Consider the following 19,807-nt stretch of genomic DNA (forward strand, 5'->3'; position numbering starts at 1 on the left):
GAAGCCTCTGGTCCCATACTGTTCTAGAGGTATCAAAGCCAAAGACGTGCCTCAAAGCATCATCTCATCCCTAGAGCTTTAAAACAAGCAGCTCTATGTGACACCTACCTTCCTATGGGGATATACTTCATACTTCCTCCATCCTCCCCATTGTGGTTACTTTTGTCTCCCTCATGCATTTTGTAAGCCTTCCTCAACATTTTTAAAGCAGCCTTATAAGATACCAAGACCAGCCACAATTACTGCAGCTACTCGCATGAGAAGCCCCGAAACCACACTGCTTATTACAGGGGGAAAACAAACAAACAAATCAACTGAAAACCAGTCAAGCACCAGAACTTTCACACCCCAAAGCAACCCCCTCACCTTCTTTTTGCCTCAGAGTCAGTCAAAACAGCCAAACTCTTCCTTTGGGCTCCTATTTAAGTCCATCAGCCATGAGAGGGATTGGAGGAACTGTTGGCTGATTCTGAGCATCTGGGAGCTATTCCACCCCAGAGCAGGATCAGCTGCTCTCCAGTGCTTAAAGGACCCAATACATGCTGACACCCACCTGCTGCTTGCTGCAGCTGTCACCATCTACATCTTTTCAGTTCCCTGCAATACTCCTGCAGTTCTCCAGCCTCCTTCCTGAATGATCTTTTTCCTTGTCCCCATGTTAGTTTTAGGCCCTCTGCCCCAACACAAGAAAGACATTGAAAAACTGGAGAAAGTTCAATGGAGATCCAGCAAGAAAGCTGGAGGCTGGAGCATTTGCTCTGTGAGAAGAGGCAGAGGGAGGTGGGCTTGTTCAGCCTGGTGAGAAGAAAGCTTCAGGGGGACACAACAGCAGCCTGACAGTGGACAAGGAGGTTACTGAGCAGACAGAGCCGGGCTCCTCATGTTGGCACATATCTTGGAGATGAGACAACTGAAAGAAAAGAGATTGACACCAGATATAAGGAAGAATTTCTTTACCATGATGACAGTCAAACCATAGGACAGGTAGTCCAGGGAGATGGTGAGTTCTCCACCCTTGGAGGTTTTCAGTGCTAGACTGGATAAAGTCCTGAGCAACCTGATAGGACCTCAAAGTCGACCCTGTCACGAGGATGTTGGACCAAAGTCCCTTCCTACCCAATCCAGCCCAGCTTCTCTGAGGAAAAAGAGGGTGAACTGGAATAATCACCAAGTCCAGAACTTCCTCCCCAGCCACACTGTGGGAACCCTGCAGTCAACACCACCACCCTAGGATCATCTCATGGCAGCTAGAAAAGCCTTGTCAAATGCTGTGAATGTCAAGGGAAAAAAGTAGGACAAGGGATTCAACTGAGTTGTGACAGCGACATGTGCCTGTACTGGGGGAGGAGGAGGAAGCAGTGGAACACACAAGTTAAATGGGCCAAGAGCCTGGACACAGTAATGTATCAGCTGCATCACCAGCGGAGTGAAGCTGTGAGATGGAAATGCATCCTTACCCTCTGCTATGTGCATAGCCCGGTCACAGGAGGGTGCTCAGCTGTGACCAACGTCTTCTGTTCAGTAAGAGAAACCATGCACAAATGTAATTCTCCCATTATTTTAACTGCTGGGGGGAGGTGAAGTGAGACATAGGGAGCACAGGCCCCCCCATTCTGCTGCAAGGAACAGATCTTGAGATGCTGGGGCAGCTCCCACCCCAGCCTCTGCCCTGTAACTAAGGGCCCTTCTTCCCCAGAGAGAGACAAAGCTGTGAAGATGCTCATGTTATCTAATAGAAGACAGATCTCAAACCTATCATGACTCACTCACCTTTCAAAGCTGTCAAAAAAAATTTAACCCAAACCCAAGACATCCTAAAAACTGGAGAAAGGAAATCAAAGGAAAACCAGTGGCTGAAGGTTTGGTTTCTGGTTTGGTATGTGTGCAAGAAGGTGGCCAGACACAGACAGGAGCTCAGTCTGGACAGTCTGTGGCCACTGCTGTGCTCCTACCCTGGCATCCATCAGCCCTGCTGGGAAGGTGAGCCCAGCTCTCTGAAACCAAGAGTGAATGGGTCGAGCATCAGCGAAGCATCACTGCCACCTCAGTTAACAGGAGTAATGTGTGCACTCAGCCAGGACAGACTGCAGCAGGAGTCATTCGTTTGGTGTAGGGCTGCCTCTCTTGGCCTCCCCCAAGGGACGAAATCTTGGTAAGATGCCCCAGCTGGGGGAAATCATCTCCTCAAAGGAGAAAACTCCTATTCTGCACTCCCCCACCACAGGTAGAGGAGATGATGTTGGGTCTGTAGAGGCAAAGGGTTGGGTTTAGTTGCGATTTGCACTGAAAGAGCGAAATACAGCATGGTTATCAAATAGTGAACTCTTGCAGTTTCTGTTCTCTTGTGATCCGTCCTTGTTATCTCAGCCTCCAGATTAAGGACTAGATACAGGAACACACTGTGAGATTTTGGAGTCACTGAAGGCCATCTCAGGTGTAAAGACGTGCCATTTCCCCCTCTCTTATTAAAATGTCACTTTCAGTCTTATAAACTGGATGGTTTTGCTCCCGTGCTCTGAATATGTGGCCATGCAGTGTAATAAGATCACTGTAAGATAACTTAGGACAGAACATGTAGAGATCACTGCTCCAAGCAGGAGGATGGATGAGAAAGGTCCTCCTGCTTTCCCAACTTGTCCTTCATGACTATTTCTCCTTGTACAGGAGGTGCTTCTTGCTCCTTTCAATCTTACCCATGTTCTGGAGGTCTTGCTGTTGAGTTTACTAATGTAAAGTCTCCATTTCAAACCAAACAACTGCATTTGCCCTGGCTCTACACCATTGGACACAGAGAACATTACTCTGCTTCCAAGAAGAGATGGAAAATTTTGAAAGAATCCAGTAAATTGGGATGGAAAAAATATAAAGATTAAAATCAGCTGGTCCGATAGAAGCTTCTACCCAGCAAGAGAGTTTTGCCTGTGTGGTTCAACTGCTGGCTGGCACCAGCACGATGCCTGTAAAGTCACCAAACGACAAAGGATTTTTCCAGAACTGGCATCACAAATGTGAATTATCAGAAAGGAAGCCAGCATTAGGTGTGCTGAGCACGTTGCTAAGGCTTCTCTGTTCAGGCATTGTGCCCCAGTTAAGTTCAAAGCATGGATTGTGGCGTGATAGGCAAACACTCGAGCTCTGTCCAAACAAGGTCCGGAGGTTTAGATTCTCAGCTCTTAGGTGCCTGCAAAATGCACTGACGAAATGCTCACGATAAAATCTAAAGCTCCCTTTGAAACTTAAGTGTTCAACATGAAGGAGCTGGTGTCCCATTGATCTGCTGCCAGTGTTTTATTACAAAAGGATCCCACAAAAAAAAAAATTTTACAAAAATCCCCTGTGTGAATTTTGCGCCCTAAATGGAGAGAAACTATAGAATTTGTTTTCTCATGTTTGCACAAAGATGGATATTTCAGCCAGCATTACGAAGGGAGAGGGCAGCAGAGTGAAATGTAAAGAAAGGAATAAAGTCTATGTGCAGTAAAAATTGTAAATAAATACAAATACGTGTGTCTAGAAAATAAAAGTCTGTGTATGATTCAGGGAGAGTTTATACTAAAAGGTGAGGAGAGGAAGCCCACAGCTCTTCCCCTCCGGGGAATATATTTGTTTTTTTAATTATTGACACTTTATACAATCTGGTGCTTTTCTAAATATAATTTTATTAGCATGAGAAGCCACTTGGCAGCAGGAAACTAATGCTGATGAGTTCACAGTTTTCAAGACAAAGCGTTCTCTTAGAAGGAAGAAGAAAGAGACTGATTTGTGAAGAAGAGCCTTGCAGCTTCTACCTAAAACCAGCCTCCACCTGCCATCTTCATGCTGCAGGATTAAATGGAGCAGCATTCCCTAGCCTCAGCTTGTTTGTCTGTGGTTTCCAAAGGAGATGAGGCATATGCAGTCACGCTGTTCACCAGCTCTCCTGTCACCCTCCCACAATAACCTCCGAGAGAGGAAGGAACATGCCTTTGGAGGCTGGGTAAAGAATAAAGGCACCCACCGTCACCCACACCCTGGGCTGGGAAAAGTTGGGCAGCAGCCCACAAGCGGTTGCTCTGCTTTGCTGCCCAGCAAGCGCGTGCGAGTTTGTCAGGCAGGATGGGACAGAAGAGCTAAGGCTGCTGGGGATGGAAATCACTGCTCTGGCACAGGGAGCGCCTTGCTTCCCAGTAGGAGGGTGATGTAATAGCACAACATAGCGAAGCCACGCGTTAGTCTCTAGCATGGCTGTATCAAAGCCCTTTTCAGGGTACTACGGGAAGAGGAATCCAGCCAAAGAATCATGCTGAGTTTCATTTTATTGAGCTGAGATGGCGGAGATGAGGGCAAGCTGCTCTCGTGTCCGTGCACAGGCGTCTACGGCTGATGGGGCTCAGCTGTTTCTGCTCAGTGACAGTGGCACTCAGCACTTCCCCAGGTGCTTCAATCTTATTTTTCCTCCACTTCTCCTGTAAAAGGAGCAAGACAGACTTAGACAAAGCAGCGTGTGACAGACATGGAAGTGTGGGACAAGGAGCTCTCCTGTCTGGGACCATTTGCCTAGTATACCCTGGTGCCTCAAATGGACCATCAAGTCCTTTTTTCTCTCCTTGTTCTTCTCTGAGCTCCACCAGGGTAAGGCAGCCTTGAATGTGCTCAAACATTAAGGATTGCTAAGGAAAAACCAACATTTTGTAAGCATATTCAGTCCAGCGATGCTGGCTCCTATCGCATCTCCTTTAAAAAAAGACAGAGCTCAGGAAAAGGAGAAACTTGAATTCTTCCTCCAAGATTTTGTGTCTTGTTCCACAAAGTTCATTCAGACTTTTCAGGAATAATTTGGCATGGCTCAGCTCCCACATTCCTCCAGACACTTCGCAGTATCCAAAAGTGTGGGCAGTGAGAATTGCAGCCTGTGGCGTATAGTGGGAAACGTGCATCAATTTAGTGTGTGCAGAAGGTACAAGCAGGATGCAATTGCCTCCCAGGCCCCGTGCTGTGTCTCAGCATGGCAACAAGAAGCATGCAAAGCCTAGAAATGAGTTAAAATTAACTTGAATCCATATAGCTCCTTTCCAAGGAGGAAACATTCCACTTGGCACAGTTCAAGGGCTGGTCCATACCAGAGGAGCAGCCTGAGGAGGTCTTCCCTTCCATGAGGAACATCAATACATATATGCAAATGGAGTCAACTACCCCTGTTCTTGCATCCCCTCTGGTGTCACTTACAGCACTGCCTTGCAGAAGGCACACTTGTTTCCATACGTGACGCCATCCGTGCCGCAGTGAGGGTTGGACTCCCTCGTGCAGTACACATTTCTCTCTAAAAATTCTTTACAAATCTGCAAAAGGAATAAAAAAAAACAACAAACCTTTCAGGAATCCTATAATCTTCCCTTTTGTTTCACTTTCCAAATTGTATATCAGGTTCACTAATATAATGCTTTTTCTGAGAAGAAGCTAAAGCTGCAGTGATGACGCTGCCTATTTACTGAAAGAAATTAGTGGAAGCACTGTTTCAGGGGAATTTTTGCCCTGTGTTTGAGGAACGAAACTTTAGTAATCTGGGAGAAGCCTTGATCTCCTGAAGACAGGAGCGGATTAGCCTAGGCACGCAGGAGAAGAGTCAGCACTGATGCTCTTTCAGGCATTTGGCACCAAGTTAACTCACTGCTACATGGCTTTGTGCATCTTGCAAAACTGTGTACAGAGCTTGTTGCTTGCTGAGCTTTCTGCCTTCCCAGTAGAAGGAGAAGCAAACCACAGCCTATGAGGAATTAAAAATGGTGTCCTGGAAAAGTACCGGTTTTGTCTTTGAACAAGTCTTAGTGATGCAACTTGTTTTGGGGATAAAACACTCTCATTGGTCTTATCTTTTCATGAGAAGATTGGACAGAGGAGCAAAGTGGAACAGAAATGATGCTGTGTATAAACACAGCCATGCAGAAGAACCCTAGACCTAATCATGGCAAGCATTTGCTAAACCAAGCATCCATTTCCCTGGTTTACTTGCTAATGTGGCCACACAACAACCTCTGCACAACAGTGAACTCTTCAAAGTGCTGGGACTTCTTGGAAGAACCCACCTGCTTCCAGTAGACATTAAATATTGTTTACTACGCACTGAGATCTTGGTTACAAACCCATTCCTTTAGAAAATGCAGATTCAGTATGCAGAAACAGCTGCACTAACCTCTTCAATGTCTTGACCTGCTACATCTGGAATAAAAAAAAGAAACAAAAAAACAACAAAACAGAGATTTTACACATCAGCATTATTTTCTGATAGAGGCTGAACTAAAGTCACAAACCCTTTAGGCAAACCACAGTAAAATATACCCTAGGTTTTTCCTACTCCATCATCCCATGCAGCAGAGGAGAGAGGGCAGAAAGTGCATTATCTAAATTGTTTTTCAGTATTTTGCTTTTTTGAAAAATGTTACTGAAATACCATGTAATCAGTCGTTAAGCTGCTAACTGCACCTCAGACACATTGCCCCGGCTCCTGGAAGGCAGCCACTCCCAGGGAAGCGAGGTGCCATATCGGATCTGGAGCTGCAATCAACAGAGATTTTAAAGCTATATTGACTTTTAAGGCTTTTAGGCTCCTGCATCTCCCAACAGTGAAAACAGCTGGTATTGCAGACACGAGCGTAGCTTGGAGGAGACCCCGTGGTCAGCTTTACAACCAACCTCATCATATCTCAGCCCGGAGACTCTCCCAGAACAACTTAATTCTGAGTGAGATATAAAGAGATGTCATGGGGTGATACAGAGCAGAACAGACAGTGCCAGCCAGCAAGAGTGCAAAAATACCCTCTGTAACCACAGGCTCTGGGCTTGAAGGTAATCAGTCCATCGTCTTTCTATTTCCTCACTGCAAAGACTTGCAGTCAGGTGCATAAGCTGAGTCAAAGTTGCAGGACAGGGCAATCCTGCAATGTCTCTAAGGGGAAGCCTGAAACTCAAGGGTGGGCTGAACACAGATTTGCAGAATCCGGGTCACAGCACTGTGGGGTAAGTACGCAGCATCTTGCACAGCAGCTGGGAGGACAGCAGAAGCTCAGATGCAAGGCTGTACCTGCTGGGTTAGTGGGGTCGCTGTCAGCTGTGATGCTGCTCGGGTGGCTCCGAGCAGAAGGGAACCTGAGGCAGGAGATGAGAGGATGTTGTCCTACCCTTGGGCCCCCATTCATTGCAAATTGCACCCAGTCTTTGGTCAGCTAGACCATCAGCCATCAAGACACCTCACTTCTGCCAGCTGTTATGCCCTTTGGTGTTTTATCCCTGGCACTAGTGTATTTATCATGTCCTCAGGTTAGGCTAGGCTGCCTTAACTGTAAAGTCAATGTTATGGCTATCTGCATATTTACAAAATAACTCATTAGGTAGTTTTTATAAATATTACATGCGGCTACACAAGACTTTGTGGTGATGTCTCCTGACATCTGTTTATTTTATAGGAGATCACAGAGTTTGCTGCTATTCTGCCTGGCCTTGGAAGGAAGCTTCAGCATTCTGACAGAACCCAGTCCCAATTAAGACTCAATTAGAGACGGATGAATATTTCATAATGAATAATGTGTCCAAGTAATTCACCTCTTTTCTTCATGCACATCTTGCAATTTTCTTGAGTGAATTTTTTATTCATAATGTTCACAGAAAAACAAGTATAAATAATTCTTGTTCTGCCCATTCTTCCATAACAGTCGCCACAAACCTTGCAGAGCTGGGTCAGCTGGGCACAAGCCACTGATAACACTGATGTGACCTATATGTTCAAAAATTATCACTTCAGCTTCCCCAGATCTTCAGAGATGCGTAAATCTCCAGATAAATAAATGCTGAATCCTTTTAATTTGCCCTCTTTGTTCTGACTCCTTGAGGACATTTGAATTTAATTTTCAAGCTTTTCTCTGCAACATAAATGAAATCTGAAACTTTCATCTAATTACGTTTCCACATCTCCAAGGAAAACACCAAATACCAAGATGCTTTGGATCAAAACAAGAGCTGATGACCCCGAGGTAAGTGAATTTCTTCTCTAACTGGTTCAGCAAAACTCTCCAGTGAACATTGGTACTGAAAATTCATAATTACACTCTGATTTGGTACATTTGCTGAAAGAGTCATTTAGAACTTGCTTGCTCTGTCTCCCAGTGACACCTCCACTGTGTTATTCACTGTGGAGACACACAAGGAGTGAAAATATTTCACACGAGTGAGCAAGTCCCACAGATATTTTCTACTTGCTCAGTTTTATCTTCAAGCCTGCTGATGGTGACAAGGCTCTCTGAAGTTTGCTGCCATCAGGAAAGGTTTGGGGGTTTTTTTGTGTCTTCTAGGCTACGGAAAAGATCACTTACCTGAGAAGACAGAAAGCAGCAGAAGGCTGAGAAGCACTAAGGCACCAGTTGCCTTCATGCTGCAGGTAGCTCTTTAGTCCAAAGCCAAGCGATCAGCACAGGAGGTGTTGTCTCAGCACTGGAGCCCACAGTGCACACACAGACCTGCCTTTCTGTGTATTTATGTGCCCATCTGTAGCTGTCCTCATTCCCCACCTTAATTGTGAGAACCTCTCCACTTTGTTTCTAAAGCCATTATTGGTCCTGGCCATGTTTATAGTGCTTTAGGAATGCTGCCCTGTCCACATCAAACCTGGAAAGGGCTAATTACATGAGTGATAGACTCGGGCTTGTAATGCCTTTTTTTTTTTTTTCTAAATAGTCACAGGATTCTCACAAGGGTGAATTTTCAAAGCAGTGATTCATCGGGGAAGCTGGTAATTTTCATTCTCTGGGCCCTCGCTGAATGCCAGCTCCAAGGTTTTGAGTGCGGCGTGATGACACTCACTAGACGTTACGAAATAAATCACAGCATGAGAATGTGTTGTCTGTGAAACCAATTATACGTTGTTCCCTGGCTATTTTTGAGAATGGTTCTAAATTTGTTGGGTTGGGGTGGAGAAGCTCTCCAATGTGACATGCTCTCATAGCTGTGTGCACAGTCCCAGATAGGACTGCTGACTCTCCCCCCTGAACTATTTAAACTCTAGCTGTCAATGTTTTCCAGTTTTTCGCATTATCAAACATATGTTAGGACTCCTCTCCCACAGCAAGTGGCAATGAAGGGAATTTGATGAGGAATTGGGAGACTTCAGCTCTATTTCCAGCTGAGTCTGTGCAAGGATTTGTGTTTAGCTGCACCATTTGCAAAATATCTGTTCAGATAAGCTCAAAATTTTGGTATGCTTTCCTAAGAAGATAAGGCTTAGAAGAGCAATGTATATAGATATAGCTGTTTATTAGTTCCCCCAGTAAATTTCGACTCTGCAACTAATTCCAACCAAATCTGACATAGGAGTGAAAAAAATTAAAAATAATAAATACATTTTTATACATTTTCCTAGCAACAGAGGAAAGAAGCTACTCCTCAGCCAGCAAGAGAGAGTTTCTGCAGGAGAGCAATGTCCTAAAACCCTACACCTGGGGAAGCATTTGAGTTTACAGCTTGCTAGACATCGTAAAATCTACACAGCAGAGAAACCGTGACAGGTGAATTCTCAGATGTCTATTAAGGGGAAGCTCATGACACAGCCTCTCATATAATTTAGTTATCAAGTCAGTCAGCCACAGCGCTGCTCAAGATCATGCTTAGTTCTGCCACTTGCAGCCCTACTTGTTCACCTTTTCTAGTTTCACACATCACTGCTCATGACCACAGCCTTAATGTCTCAGTCCTTTATCTACCCAAACGTTTTGGTTGCCACAGCACAACTGACCGGCTAAAGCCTTCCCAAAAGTACCACAGGGACTAGTCCTTTCTGGGCTGAGGAGAGGAAGCGTCTAAATTACCAACCATGTGATTGTTATTATTACCCCTCTCCACTTCTTTTTAACACCTGAAACAGGCTGGTGAGGGAATTTTTCTGTCTTCCTGATCTCTCTGAAAATCAGGCATAGAAGAAGAGCACCTGGACCTTGCTTTGCAGGCCAAGGCGTATAGTTGGCCAGAGTCTTGCTGGTGTCAAGCAAGTGTTTACCTGTGCTGGGCCACTCTTAGGTGATATAAACCTTTCAGTCTTCTAAAAAGCTCTTACTTAGAGGCTCACAAGGCATCTAGGATACAGCCATATACCAGTACTTGCCATTTACTCTCCACTTACCTGTAGGTAACAGCTCTTCCTGGGGATTTTCCAAAGCCCTCTGAGCCATTACCAGGCTTCCTCAGGCAGAAACTACAGTTACAGAGGAGACTCACCGTAGGATCTTGCTGTTGAAGACAATATCCTGATACAGCCAAAACTCCACTAGTCTGTGGCTGCTCTATAAACCCTTTGGCCAATGCAACAAGAAATTCTAGCAGAGCTCTGTCTTGTGCTGACAGGTCTTTGTTCACATTCATGAGCTTCTTAAACCATTCCTTAATTATTTTTCTTGCACACAAACAGGTGAGCAGTGAGGATTCTCATGACTCTCCAGTTTGTCTTGTCTTAAGAGCAGGCACAAAGGCATGATGTGATTCATGAAAACAAGGATTTCCATTCCTCTTCCTAGTACAGAGCGTTGCTTTGTGCTAGTACTAGGGGAAGGACAACACTCTTATTTTCTGCTGGGAAGCACCAACAAAATTTCTCGTCAAGAAATAGTCTACTTCAAGAAACAAGACCCAAAGAAAAGGCTTGGAAGTCACAGATTTTGTCCTAAATATCAGCCTTAGCAGCAAATATTATTGCTACATAACAAAAGAATGGGAGGCAGAGAAAGGAAGAGGAAGGGAGTGTGTGAGAGATGGCACTTGGTACTTTTTGCTTGTGCTATTTGCATATTAACTGCTTGACTCACTCAAAAACATGGCACGTCATTATGAACATTCATATATGTCATTGCTTCTCCAGTGCACTCTTTAGGCTTCCATAAAGATGCTATCTCCATACCTTTTATCTCAAGACAGAAAGCATCTTGGAGCAACCAGCACATCTTCTGGCCCTTCTTTCCTCAGGTTGGAAAATACACGACTTCTTCCTGAAGGGTTCCCTGTCCTACCTCTGCCTCAAATACCCCAAGTACAACTTTTCAGATCTCTTCTCCAAGAAGCTGAAAGCCCAAACCCAGCCTAATTTCTCCTCTGGTTCTTATTAGGTTCATTACAGCCTTGCCTAGCTTGCTGCAATTTTCTGCTGATCAGCACGGTCTCAATGGACACACCCTCCAAGGAAGCAGCAGTTCCTAATTTCCTTCCCTATGAGATAGCCTCCTCCCTTTGCCATAAGTCTCCCTTTTATAACACTCTGCCAGACCTGCCCCTTGCCAAGGTGTGACCAGTTAGGGCTGATTACAGCCACATTTCTCTTTCACACATCCCAGCATCCTCCCTCCACCCCATGCCTGGGTCCCTAAAAGGACCAGTTCCTCCAAAACTCAAAGCTGTTACAAAGACAAAACCATTTACACTCTATAAGATACTGACATTAGGAAAGCAGCAGTACTTTACAGCAACTTGGTGTCTATTCTGATGGTTTGGTATGGAGTGACCTACTCTCATGAGGGCTTGGGCTGGTGTGTGATGGGTGTTAACGCTTTGCTCTTTGTTGTGGTTTGTTTTGCAACTTCTCCTGCCTGACAGATAAGTACCTAAAAGCCTGAAAACCATTTCCCCTACCCTGAAAAAAAAAAACAAACCCAAAAATTCTGAAAACCAGTCCATGACAAAAAGAGCGGCTGTGTTCAGTTTATTGATCAATCAAAGCAGAGACCAATGCACAACAGTCAAGGGAGCAGGGAAGACAGTGTTGAATTGCAGGGCTTGTGCAGGAAAAATCAGCGCAAAGGGTATGGCTCCAGCACTCAGCATTCACCGTGGTGTCTGAGGAACAGAGTTCCACGGCTCCGCCTGAAGAGAAAGAGGGAGACCAAAATTATGGACTTTACCCAAATAAGCCAATGCTGCCATGCTCTCCAAGTTATAAAGTACTTCACTTAATGCTCTTTATGGATTCCCCAGGTTACACGCTTTCTCACATGAAAGAGATTTGGGGCAAACCCCATCATTTTGAACACCTCTGCGGGCACAATTTAAATCACTCTGGCAGGGAAGGAGTCAGCAATGCTACAAGCCTGCAGACAGGGATCTGTATTTAATTGCAAGGGAAGGAGGAGACTCACTTGGACTGAAGATCTGCAGTGCCTTGTGGGTGACAGAGGAGTGAGAACAAGGAGGGGAACACAGAGCAGGGATGGATTGAACGAGGGGCTAACCAGAGCTCTGGGGCTCCCACAGCAGCTGCCACCACTGCACTTGTGTTCTGGCTTCTCTGGTTTCTTGGCTATATGGCGAGATCCATACTTACAAAACTGCTCTGCAGAACTGGCACTTGTTCATATAAGTTCTGCTGTCGGAGCCACAAAGCGGGTTATATATAGCGGTGCAGAGGAGTTTGTTGCCCTCCTGTTCACTGCAGTCAATCTGCTAATAACGGAGCAACAAGACATTTTAAAGCTTTTGTTCCCTATATTTTCCTACATGAGTGCTTTATGTTTATTTAAAGTTTGTGACATGGTAAAATGTAAAAGCATTTTTCAGGTCCAGGACTGTATTGTTCTAGTGGCTCTGCAGACACAGAGGCAGAGAACATGCTTGTCTGGAGCAGCCTGAAGTGTGGAGAAGGCAAGGTGCAAAATATCTAATAAATACTATTGCAAGTAGTGAAATTACCATGCTGATACTCCCAGGCTGGCCCTCCCACTGGCTGCCTTGCTCTGGTTCAGCAGGCTAGCAGAGGCAAGCAATCAGAAAGTGGACGGTCACAAGCTGCACTGTAGAAAACACTCCCACGCTAGGAATCACCACCACTAGCAGTGCTGGTAGCGTATGATCTCCTGCTCTCCTGCAGAATGAATGAGGCAGCATCTCTTTCTCAGTCCCTTTCCTGGTAAACGAAGGTCTCGGCACCTGCTGACTGCTGAGTTCCCTGGTCAGAGGGGAACGCCATACCTAAGCCGTGAATTTGGCTCAATAGCCTTTTGCATACTTTCACTATTTCCAGGTCAAATCCACCAGGGCAGTGCAGGCATTTCTGGTATTTAGAATCATAGAATCACTAGGTTGGAAAGGACCCACTGGATCATTGAGTCCAACCATTCCTATCAATCACTAAACCATGCTCCTCAGCACCTCATCCACCCGTCTCTTAAACAACTCCAGAGAAGGTGTGATTTAGCTATGATTCAGTGAATTTCTGTAGTAAAATGTATTGTAACAGCAGTTAAGAGTACAGATTTCTGTGCTTTACCTGGAAGCATTCTCCAACATTGTGCAGGTTTACATCCAGACCATTCCTTTGGGAAGAAAGATTGTTGAGAATAAATGAGCACTGCGCAGCCGCATCATGAGTTGAACTACCTCGTTATATTCTAAATACTAACACGATCACCTGCTTATCTAGAACCCTGTGACTGAGCCCCTTCACTTACGCCACAGTACTGCAGAAGTGGCACTTGTTTCTGTAGGTAACCCCGTTGGTGCCGCAGAAGGGCTGATACTCCATGGTGCAGGTCACATCATCGTCAGTTGATCTCAGGTAGCCAGTACAGTCAAGCTGAAACAGTCACAGAACAACATTTTAATCTCTGCTCCCCTTTGCATCAGTCCTGTGTCATGGAGCAGAGCGAACGAGACATCCGCCCCTCTCTCTCCCTGGAGATGTAAGGGGAGAGGAGTCTCCAGGCCAAACACGGTGGGGCTGGAGGAGCACAAACAGTTGAAATCCTGCACGTGGATGCAGCATGATCCTGGAATACCTGTTTTTTCCTGTTCTGAAAAGGGCTTCATACCTATCACCTTGGGGATTTTCACCATGAATGCTCCCATGAAGCATCTTTGCCTAAAATGCCTTATGTAGCAGCAACTTTTCTGCAAAATGTCAATGCCACTTGAAAATGGAGTTTGAGCTCACTTCGGTGTTTCTGCAATTACTCTGAGTGTACTGAAATGGAAGTTGTTATATTATGTTAAATTGCACAGCCAGAGTGTTTCTTTCTCTCTGTAAACTAAAAATAGAGATACTTCTCCACTTCATGGTAGCTCCACATATTGGTAAACAAACTTTATGGTAAGTGTGCTGATAGAATCATTTTTTACTGTTACAAAATTATGATTTAGTCAAAATCCAAACTTCCTCTGGGAATTTCTTAGCCTCCACAAGCCTCCAAGTCTAAATCTAAAGACAAATGTTTTGATAATGCTGAAGTATTATTGAAATCAAAAGTTTCCATTCTTATGACTGGTGCTATACACAAGGTAACATTTTAAAACTCACTGATTTTAACTGTTTAAACAGAATTTAAAAGAAATTCTTTTAAATCAGAAGTTCTTCATTTTAATTCCATTTCTGACGGTTTGAAATTTTGTGGTTTTGATAGAGACTTAATCCTAGGCAAGTTTCTGACTAGCTCTCAGCCATCATTTCACCCACCACATGCAACAAGAGGAGGAACCAAAGCCCTACAGTACCTTAACACATCTTCCATCGTGCTTCTTGTCAATGGCTCGATTACGGCTAGAGGAAGAGCAAGAGAAGGAGAGGAAGGATTAATCTGTTGATACCGTGTAGTCATCTCACTCATTAAGTCTCTGCACTTGTAAAGCCCCAGTAATTAATCAGGCTCAGTAGTTTTGACGTGGAAGGTCATGGGCATTAGGGAAAACAGAAACTTATGAAAAATCTGGCCCACCCCACGATTAGTCACAACCCCAACGGCTTTTGTCTGCTGCTCGAACTGGCGTGGTAGGTAGTCAGGAGACCTCATACTCACAAGATTTCTTCGCAGAGGGAGCACTCATTGGGGTAGGTTACACCATTGGTCCCACAGACAGGTTGATAGTTTCGGGGACAGGCATGCTGTATTTTTCCAGACCAATGGTACATGCTGCAGGAGGCCTGTTAAAGAAGACTTGCAATGTCTCCGAGTGGAAAGAAGGGTGTGATTGTGTTAATCATGTTTTTGCTGTATTGAGAAACTACTGTTGTTCATTTTTATTTTCCTCTATCCTTCCTCCATGGTGAAGAAGAGAGTGAACAAAATATACTTTGTTTCTTACAGCATGTAAAAGCACCTCTCGATATTAAGACTTTCAGTACTTTCAGCAAGTGTTGCAGGAAAAAATGATCATTCCTTGGGGAGTCAAGACAGGAGAGATATTTAGGCAGTTATTCAATAGTTGTATAGATTTTCTGCTGGCACTCTGTGCCGTGCTGACTCTCACTCTACATTATTAATCGCTGTCTTTTTTATCATGAACAAGGTCAGTTATCTTTCTATGACAAAAGTCTTTTCTCATTTTGGAGAAAAGAAGTGGTATAATACTTAGGGCACTTTTCCTTCTTCCTTTCTCACTCATTCTCCTTTTTTTTTCCTCGCAAGTCTTTCATGGGATACAGTGTTAGTTTGAATTATTTATCTAGACTTAGAAATCAAGACTAAATGACAAAGAAGATCTGCTACTTACCCTTTGTTGAGCAACAACAGTATCTACAATAAGAACAGATATTAACAAATAAATATTGTACAATATCCTTGACTAAAATTCCTCTGGAATCATCAGTTTCCCAAAAGAGTAACCAAATACACTTTATTAATGCTGAGAAGTGATTATTTTTCCCCCAGAAGTTTTATCTACTCCAAGCAAACAAGAAGTTACATGCTAAGATTTAAAAAATCAATTATTTGTGAAACCAGAAATTTTGACTCAGTAAAGAAGAAATAAGACACAAACTTTTCTCCTCTTGCAGCACTATTATCCCCACTAAGTTGCATAAGTTTAAATCAGACAAATGCATCCTACCAATCTATAGTATTTATCTGCACAAGGATAAAGTTGATTAAAAGAGACCTTACATGTTACTAAATCATCACATCTCCAAAAGGCTGAACTCTCCTTTAAGGTGTATGAATAAAGACAAAGGTTCAGGAGAACGAGAGATAAAAGCATAGAATGTAACAAAAAGAACTTACCAGAAAGGAAGCCGAGAAGCACAAGCCCAAGAAGGGCAATGCTGCTTCTTGTCTTCATTGCAGAGAGGATTTTGTAGTCTGTTACTTGTAGATCTGTCACTGTTGAGTTTAGTAGATGGTTCTCAGCCTTCTCTCTCCACACTATATATATACACATCTCCCTGACCATGTGAAGTCATCTCATAAAGTAATTACTTGCTCTGTAAACTAAGAAAATTGTATTGATTATTAAGTTGAGCTCCAAAGAATACTTGTTTGTTAGAGAGATGCCCAGAAGAATTAAACAAAAATGTGAGCTACACCCAGCTTGTTAACAAAGGCGCCCTGCTGCACAATGAGTGATCTGCACCGTCCAAACAAGAGCACTGTCTCAATAGTGGATGTTGTGAAATTGTGTGTGGAAGTTGGTAAAGCAAAAAAGCCTGTTGGTAAAGCAAAAAAGCCTATTTGTTGAAAGTGTTGGAACTTGTGCACACCGTATTTCATACACTAGACAGTATTTGGGCTCCAGGAGACCTGCATGGTACACCAAAGTCAGGGGTAGCACCATGGGATCCTCTAAGCTTTTATAGACATAAAATTGGGGGGGTTGTAGGCATCAGTGTTCTTTAAAGATGCTGGGTCCTCAATGAATCTCTCCACACTGTCCTGTAGTTTCCTGTTATGCTGCATTCCTCACCAATGGGAAGGAAGCAGTCATCACAACAGGAAAACATTACCTAAAATTTCAAAAGTTTATAAGACATTTCTATGTAGGAACAAAAGTTATTAATGAGTCTGATTAAGAAATGTTGAGCCTAAAATCTGGTTTGAGATGGTTTCCTTGTAATAGCAAGTGAGTGGTGTCCTATACAGGTGAAATGGGTTTCTTAATAACAAAGACATTAAAGAAAAACTTGCTGCACCTGCAAACAGGTGAGCCCTTAGGGTCCCTCCTTCCCCCTCTCTTATATGGCATCAAATTTAGAGTGTCAGCTGAAAATCATGGTTTGGGAAAAGAAGTGAAGAATAACATGCTAGGCTCTGTTAAGTGGTTCAAGTCTATTGCAAGTGTATGGAAAAGCAAACAATGGATATTACATAAAATAATATATTTTTCTTTTATTTAAGGTACTCATGGAAGGAAGGGAGGGACAGAGCAAGTTTGTGCTTTAGAAGAAGCTTGATTCATACATGCGGCTTAAAGGCAGCCTGAGTTTTAACTAGAAAAGGAGAATTGGTTTCCTTATTATCCTTGGAGATGTTCAAATTTTGGCATGGGCAGATAAGTCATAAAAATGTAGCTAAAAGTGTAAGGGCACTGTTGGCACAGAATAGAGCTTGTGGGATTTGGCCTGTTCGTATCCATGAAGTCATTTTCCTGAAAAATAAACCAGTAATGCTTGGATCTCATTCACAGATATGAGAAATTGAAGGGCTCCTTTAAAAGTTGTTTCTGTTGTATTCTTAGCATGCTTAATGACTTGAATTTCAGATTCCTTGAACTGATTGTGAACATGTTTGGAAGGGAAGCAGTAATCATAGAAGCATTAATATTGATTATTCTCCTGGGGCAAGAATGCCAAAGCTTGAAAACAAGGCTTCCTCAGAAACTTGCATTTGCTGGCTCTGCATTGGTTAGTGAGGCTACAAGAGCATAGTTTGTCTCCTCTTCAGCCCTGCAACCTGAGCTTTTCCATGTCCACCTCCAGATCTGAGATTCCCCATTACCAGAAACTGTGCTGCTTCTCGAGCTGCCTCTCCCACCAGGCTGAAATCATCCTGCTTGCTCAGGAGCTGCTGTGAATGGCAGGATGTTTTTAGGGAGCACCATCCCCATCACCTTTGCCAACACCTGCGTTTGGGTTAATTAGATCCACTGAGCAGATCCCCCTCTGAACCTCATGCTACTTCGGAGGGGCTAGGGAGCCAGCCACAACTAGTCCAAAAGCAGCATTTTTCCTCCACTAGTCCCTGCTGCTTCAGAAGGCAGCAGAGAGAAGAGAAGCAAGGAAAGAGTCTCGCTACACAGTCTGTGAGAAAGGATGGGAGATAATTGGTAGGACAGCAAGAGCTGCTGGGTGAGACATGACGTAGGATTGCACAAGTAGCTCCTTTAATAAAAAACAGAGGGAATGGGACAGAAGTAATTGTGGCACAGCAGGTGGGTTGAAAATAGGTGTTAGGAGGAATCAAAAAGTGCTGTCTGTGCATTTGAAAGAGTGAGCTTTGGGAGACGTCATACACATGTGGCAAATGGGGAGGGCAAAGTGAACTCACCTGCCAAAATCCCTCTGTGGTATTCAAGAGTCTCATGATCATAGAATAACCAGGTTGGAAAAGACCCATTGGATCATCAAGTCCAACCATTCCTATCAAATACTAGCAAACGATGGCAGGCTCAGTAAAGTGACCTTGGCCATACAGTTATTTTAACCTTTCCTCAGCTATGAGATCCATGCAAACGTATAAATAAAAATCTTCCTGCTATTTCAAGTTCTTAGAGGGCAAGCATTCAAGAAGATTATGGCCACATGAATGGGATAAACATTGGTAGTCATACGATGGATTCTCTTGTAGTAAATTAAATTTCCAGTAACTGTGGAAATTCTAACCAGTTTCTAATCCAGCATTATTTCTTCTCATAGCAGCGATACTTTCCTGAGAATCTTTTCCTCTGGTCTTGTGACCCTTGTCTCAAGGAAGTCTATAATCTACCACAACCCTCCAAAAATCTGCATTTATGTTACCTGCTTTAGTTAAAACGTGTCCTGGTCTTCATATGGCTGCAAAGAGAAATTATACTTTTTATATTTGGGGGGGAAAAAAGATGTATGCGTGTATGCAAGATCACGTGTTGCTGTTCCAGCTGCGGTACCATTGTCCTTTTTCCTGTATCCTGCTGTCACACACCACACTGTAATCAAGAATAAAGTGGTACTATGCACCAATCTATGCTACAGTAGAGACAAACACAAAATGCATTTCTTTGCTGTTGACTAGTGATGTAGCTCTCTGCAAGAGCTCACAAAACAGGTTGCTATTCCCAGACCTCTGCACACGGGGGCAGAACTGGATCTTATATGAGAACATGAATTCAATTTACAGCAAGCTAAGTCCCTACTCCAAGCTGCACTCATCTAATATTTCTCCTTGTAGTTCAGCTATTTGATTGCTGCCTGCATATCTCCAGTCTTTTAAGCATAGATGATATCACAGGCAAGGGAGTCTGGAATAATTTGACTGTCTGGGAGCTGCATGCTAACAGCAAAATCTTGAGGATCTGATCCCGTGCATCCCAATCTCTCAGCAAGTCTCAGCTCTGCCTCACTGCAATTGCTCTGGCTCAGCTAGCCTCCGAGAACGATGTCTCCAAGTAATTTCTTTTAAAACATCATTTTATTTTTCTCTGCATCAAGAAAGAACATCGTAACAAACCATTTACCCTGAATGAAGCCTCAGAGAGAAACTGCATTAACAGAAAGGTCTAGACTGGCCTGAGGTATGTTTTGGCCAGCAACAAGTAGAATAATACACTGAAACGAAGCATAGTTATAAAATATAGCTGAACAAAATAACTGCATGCATTGCGTTAATCAGGTTGTGGGGTAATTGAATGGCATTTCCTAAATTCACAAACATCAGATAATGACATCAAGTGCTGAGGTACTGCTTAAAGAATTGTACCATATAATACCTCAACAGGCAGACAATGTTTCCTGCCTTGAATTTCCTGGAGGGAGAGTTAGATTAGTAATGGTGAGAGGATTTTGTGCTGTTGTGGAAGGATTTTATTGAGTAGCAACAAAAAAATTATGTCCAATGAAGAGCCTGTAGAA

At 43.6% G+C, this 19,807-nt stretch overlaps 2 protein-coding genes across 4 annotated transcripts; both read right to left on the bottom strand.

The window, feature by feature from the left end:
* Positions 1-3,651: 3,651 nt before the first annotated feature.
* LOC138727037 (serine protease inhibitor Kazal-type 6-like) lies at positions 3,652-8,546 on the bottom strand. Its single transcript, XM_069869171.1, has 4 exons — positions 8,343-8,546; positions 6,170-6,195; positions 5,206-5,318; positions 3,652-4,445 (listed from the first exon to the last, which is right to left on the bottom strand). The coding sequence occupies exons 1-4, from the start codon at positions 8,398-8,400 to the stop codon at positions 4,400-4,402; spliced, it is 243 nt and encodes an 80-aa protein (XP_069725272.1). The 5' UTR covers positions 8,401-8,546; the 3' UTR covers positions 3,652-4,399.
* Positions 8,547-11,690: 3,144 nt separating this feature from the next.
* On the bottom strand, positions 11,691-16,410 carry LOC138726863 (ovomucoid-like). Of its 3 annotated transcripts, none has more exons than XM_069868898.1 (8): positions 15,990-16,410; positions 15,484-15,506; positions 14,790-14,914; positions 14,488-14,533; positions 13,449-13,573; positions 13,268-13,313; positions 12,326-12,441; positions 11,691-11,868 (listed from the first exon to the last, which is right to left on the bottom strand). In XM_069868898.1, the coding sequence occupies exons 1-8, from the start codon at positions 16,156-16,158 to the stop codon at positions 11,823-11,825; spliced, it is 696 nt and encodes a 231-aa protein (XP_069724999.1). In that variant the 5' UTR covers positions 16,159-16,410; the 3' UTR covers positions 11,691-11,822. The 3 variants fall into 3 exon arrangements, with proteins under 3 accessions (XP_069724999.1, XP_069724997.1, XP_069725000.1); XM_069868896.1 differs by having other exon boundaries at positions 12,326-12,444; XM_069868899.1 differs by lacking the exon at positions 12,326-12,441.
* Between the last annotated feature and the right edge of the window lie 3,397 nt (positions 16,411-19,807).

The sequence above is a fragment of the Phaenicophaeus curvirostris genome, chromosome 15 (genome assembly GCF_032191515.1).
Source record: "Phaenicophaeus curvirostris isolate KB17595 chromosome 15, BPBGC_Pcur_1.0, whole genome shotgun sequence".
In the NCBI taxonomy this organism is placed as follows: Eukaryota; Metazoa; Chordata; class Aves; order Cuculiformes; family Cuculidae; genus Phaenicophaeus; species Phaenicophaeus curvirostris.

Coding starts and splice junctions, on each gene's coding strand:
- LOC138727037 (XM_069869171.1), bottom strand. CDS start 8,400: ATGAAGGCAACTGGTGCCTTAGTGCTTCTCAGCCTTCTGCTGCTTTCT. Junction 5,319..6,169: donor CAGGTCAAGACATTGAAGAG/GTTAGTGCAGCT, acceptor TTCCTTTTGCAG/ATTTGTAAAGAATTTTTAGA. Junction 4,446..5,205: donor GCCTTCTGCAAGGCAGTGCT/GTAAGTGACACC, acceptor CTCCTTTTACAG/GAGAAGTGGAGGAAAAATAA.
- LOC138726863 (XM_069868896.1), bottom strand. CDS start 16,158: ATGGTCAGGGAGATGTGTATATATATAGTGTGGAGAGAGAAGGCTGAG. Junction 14,915..15,483: donor CTGTTGTTGCTCAACAAAGG/GTAAGTAGCAGA, acceptor CTTCTTTAACAG/GCCTCCTGCAGCATGTACCA. Junction 14,534..14,789: donor TCCCTCTGCGAAGAAATCTT/GTGAGTATGAGG, acceptor CTCTTCCTCTAG/CCGTAATCGAGCCATTGACA.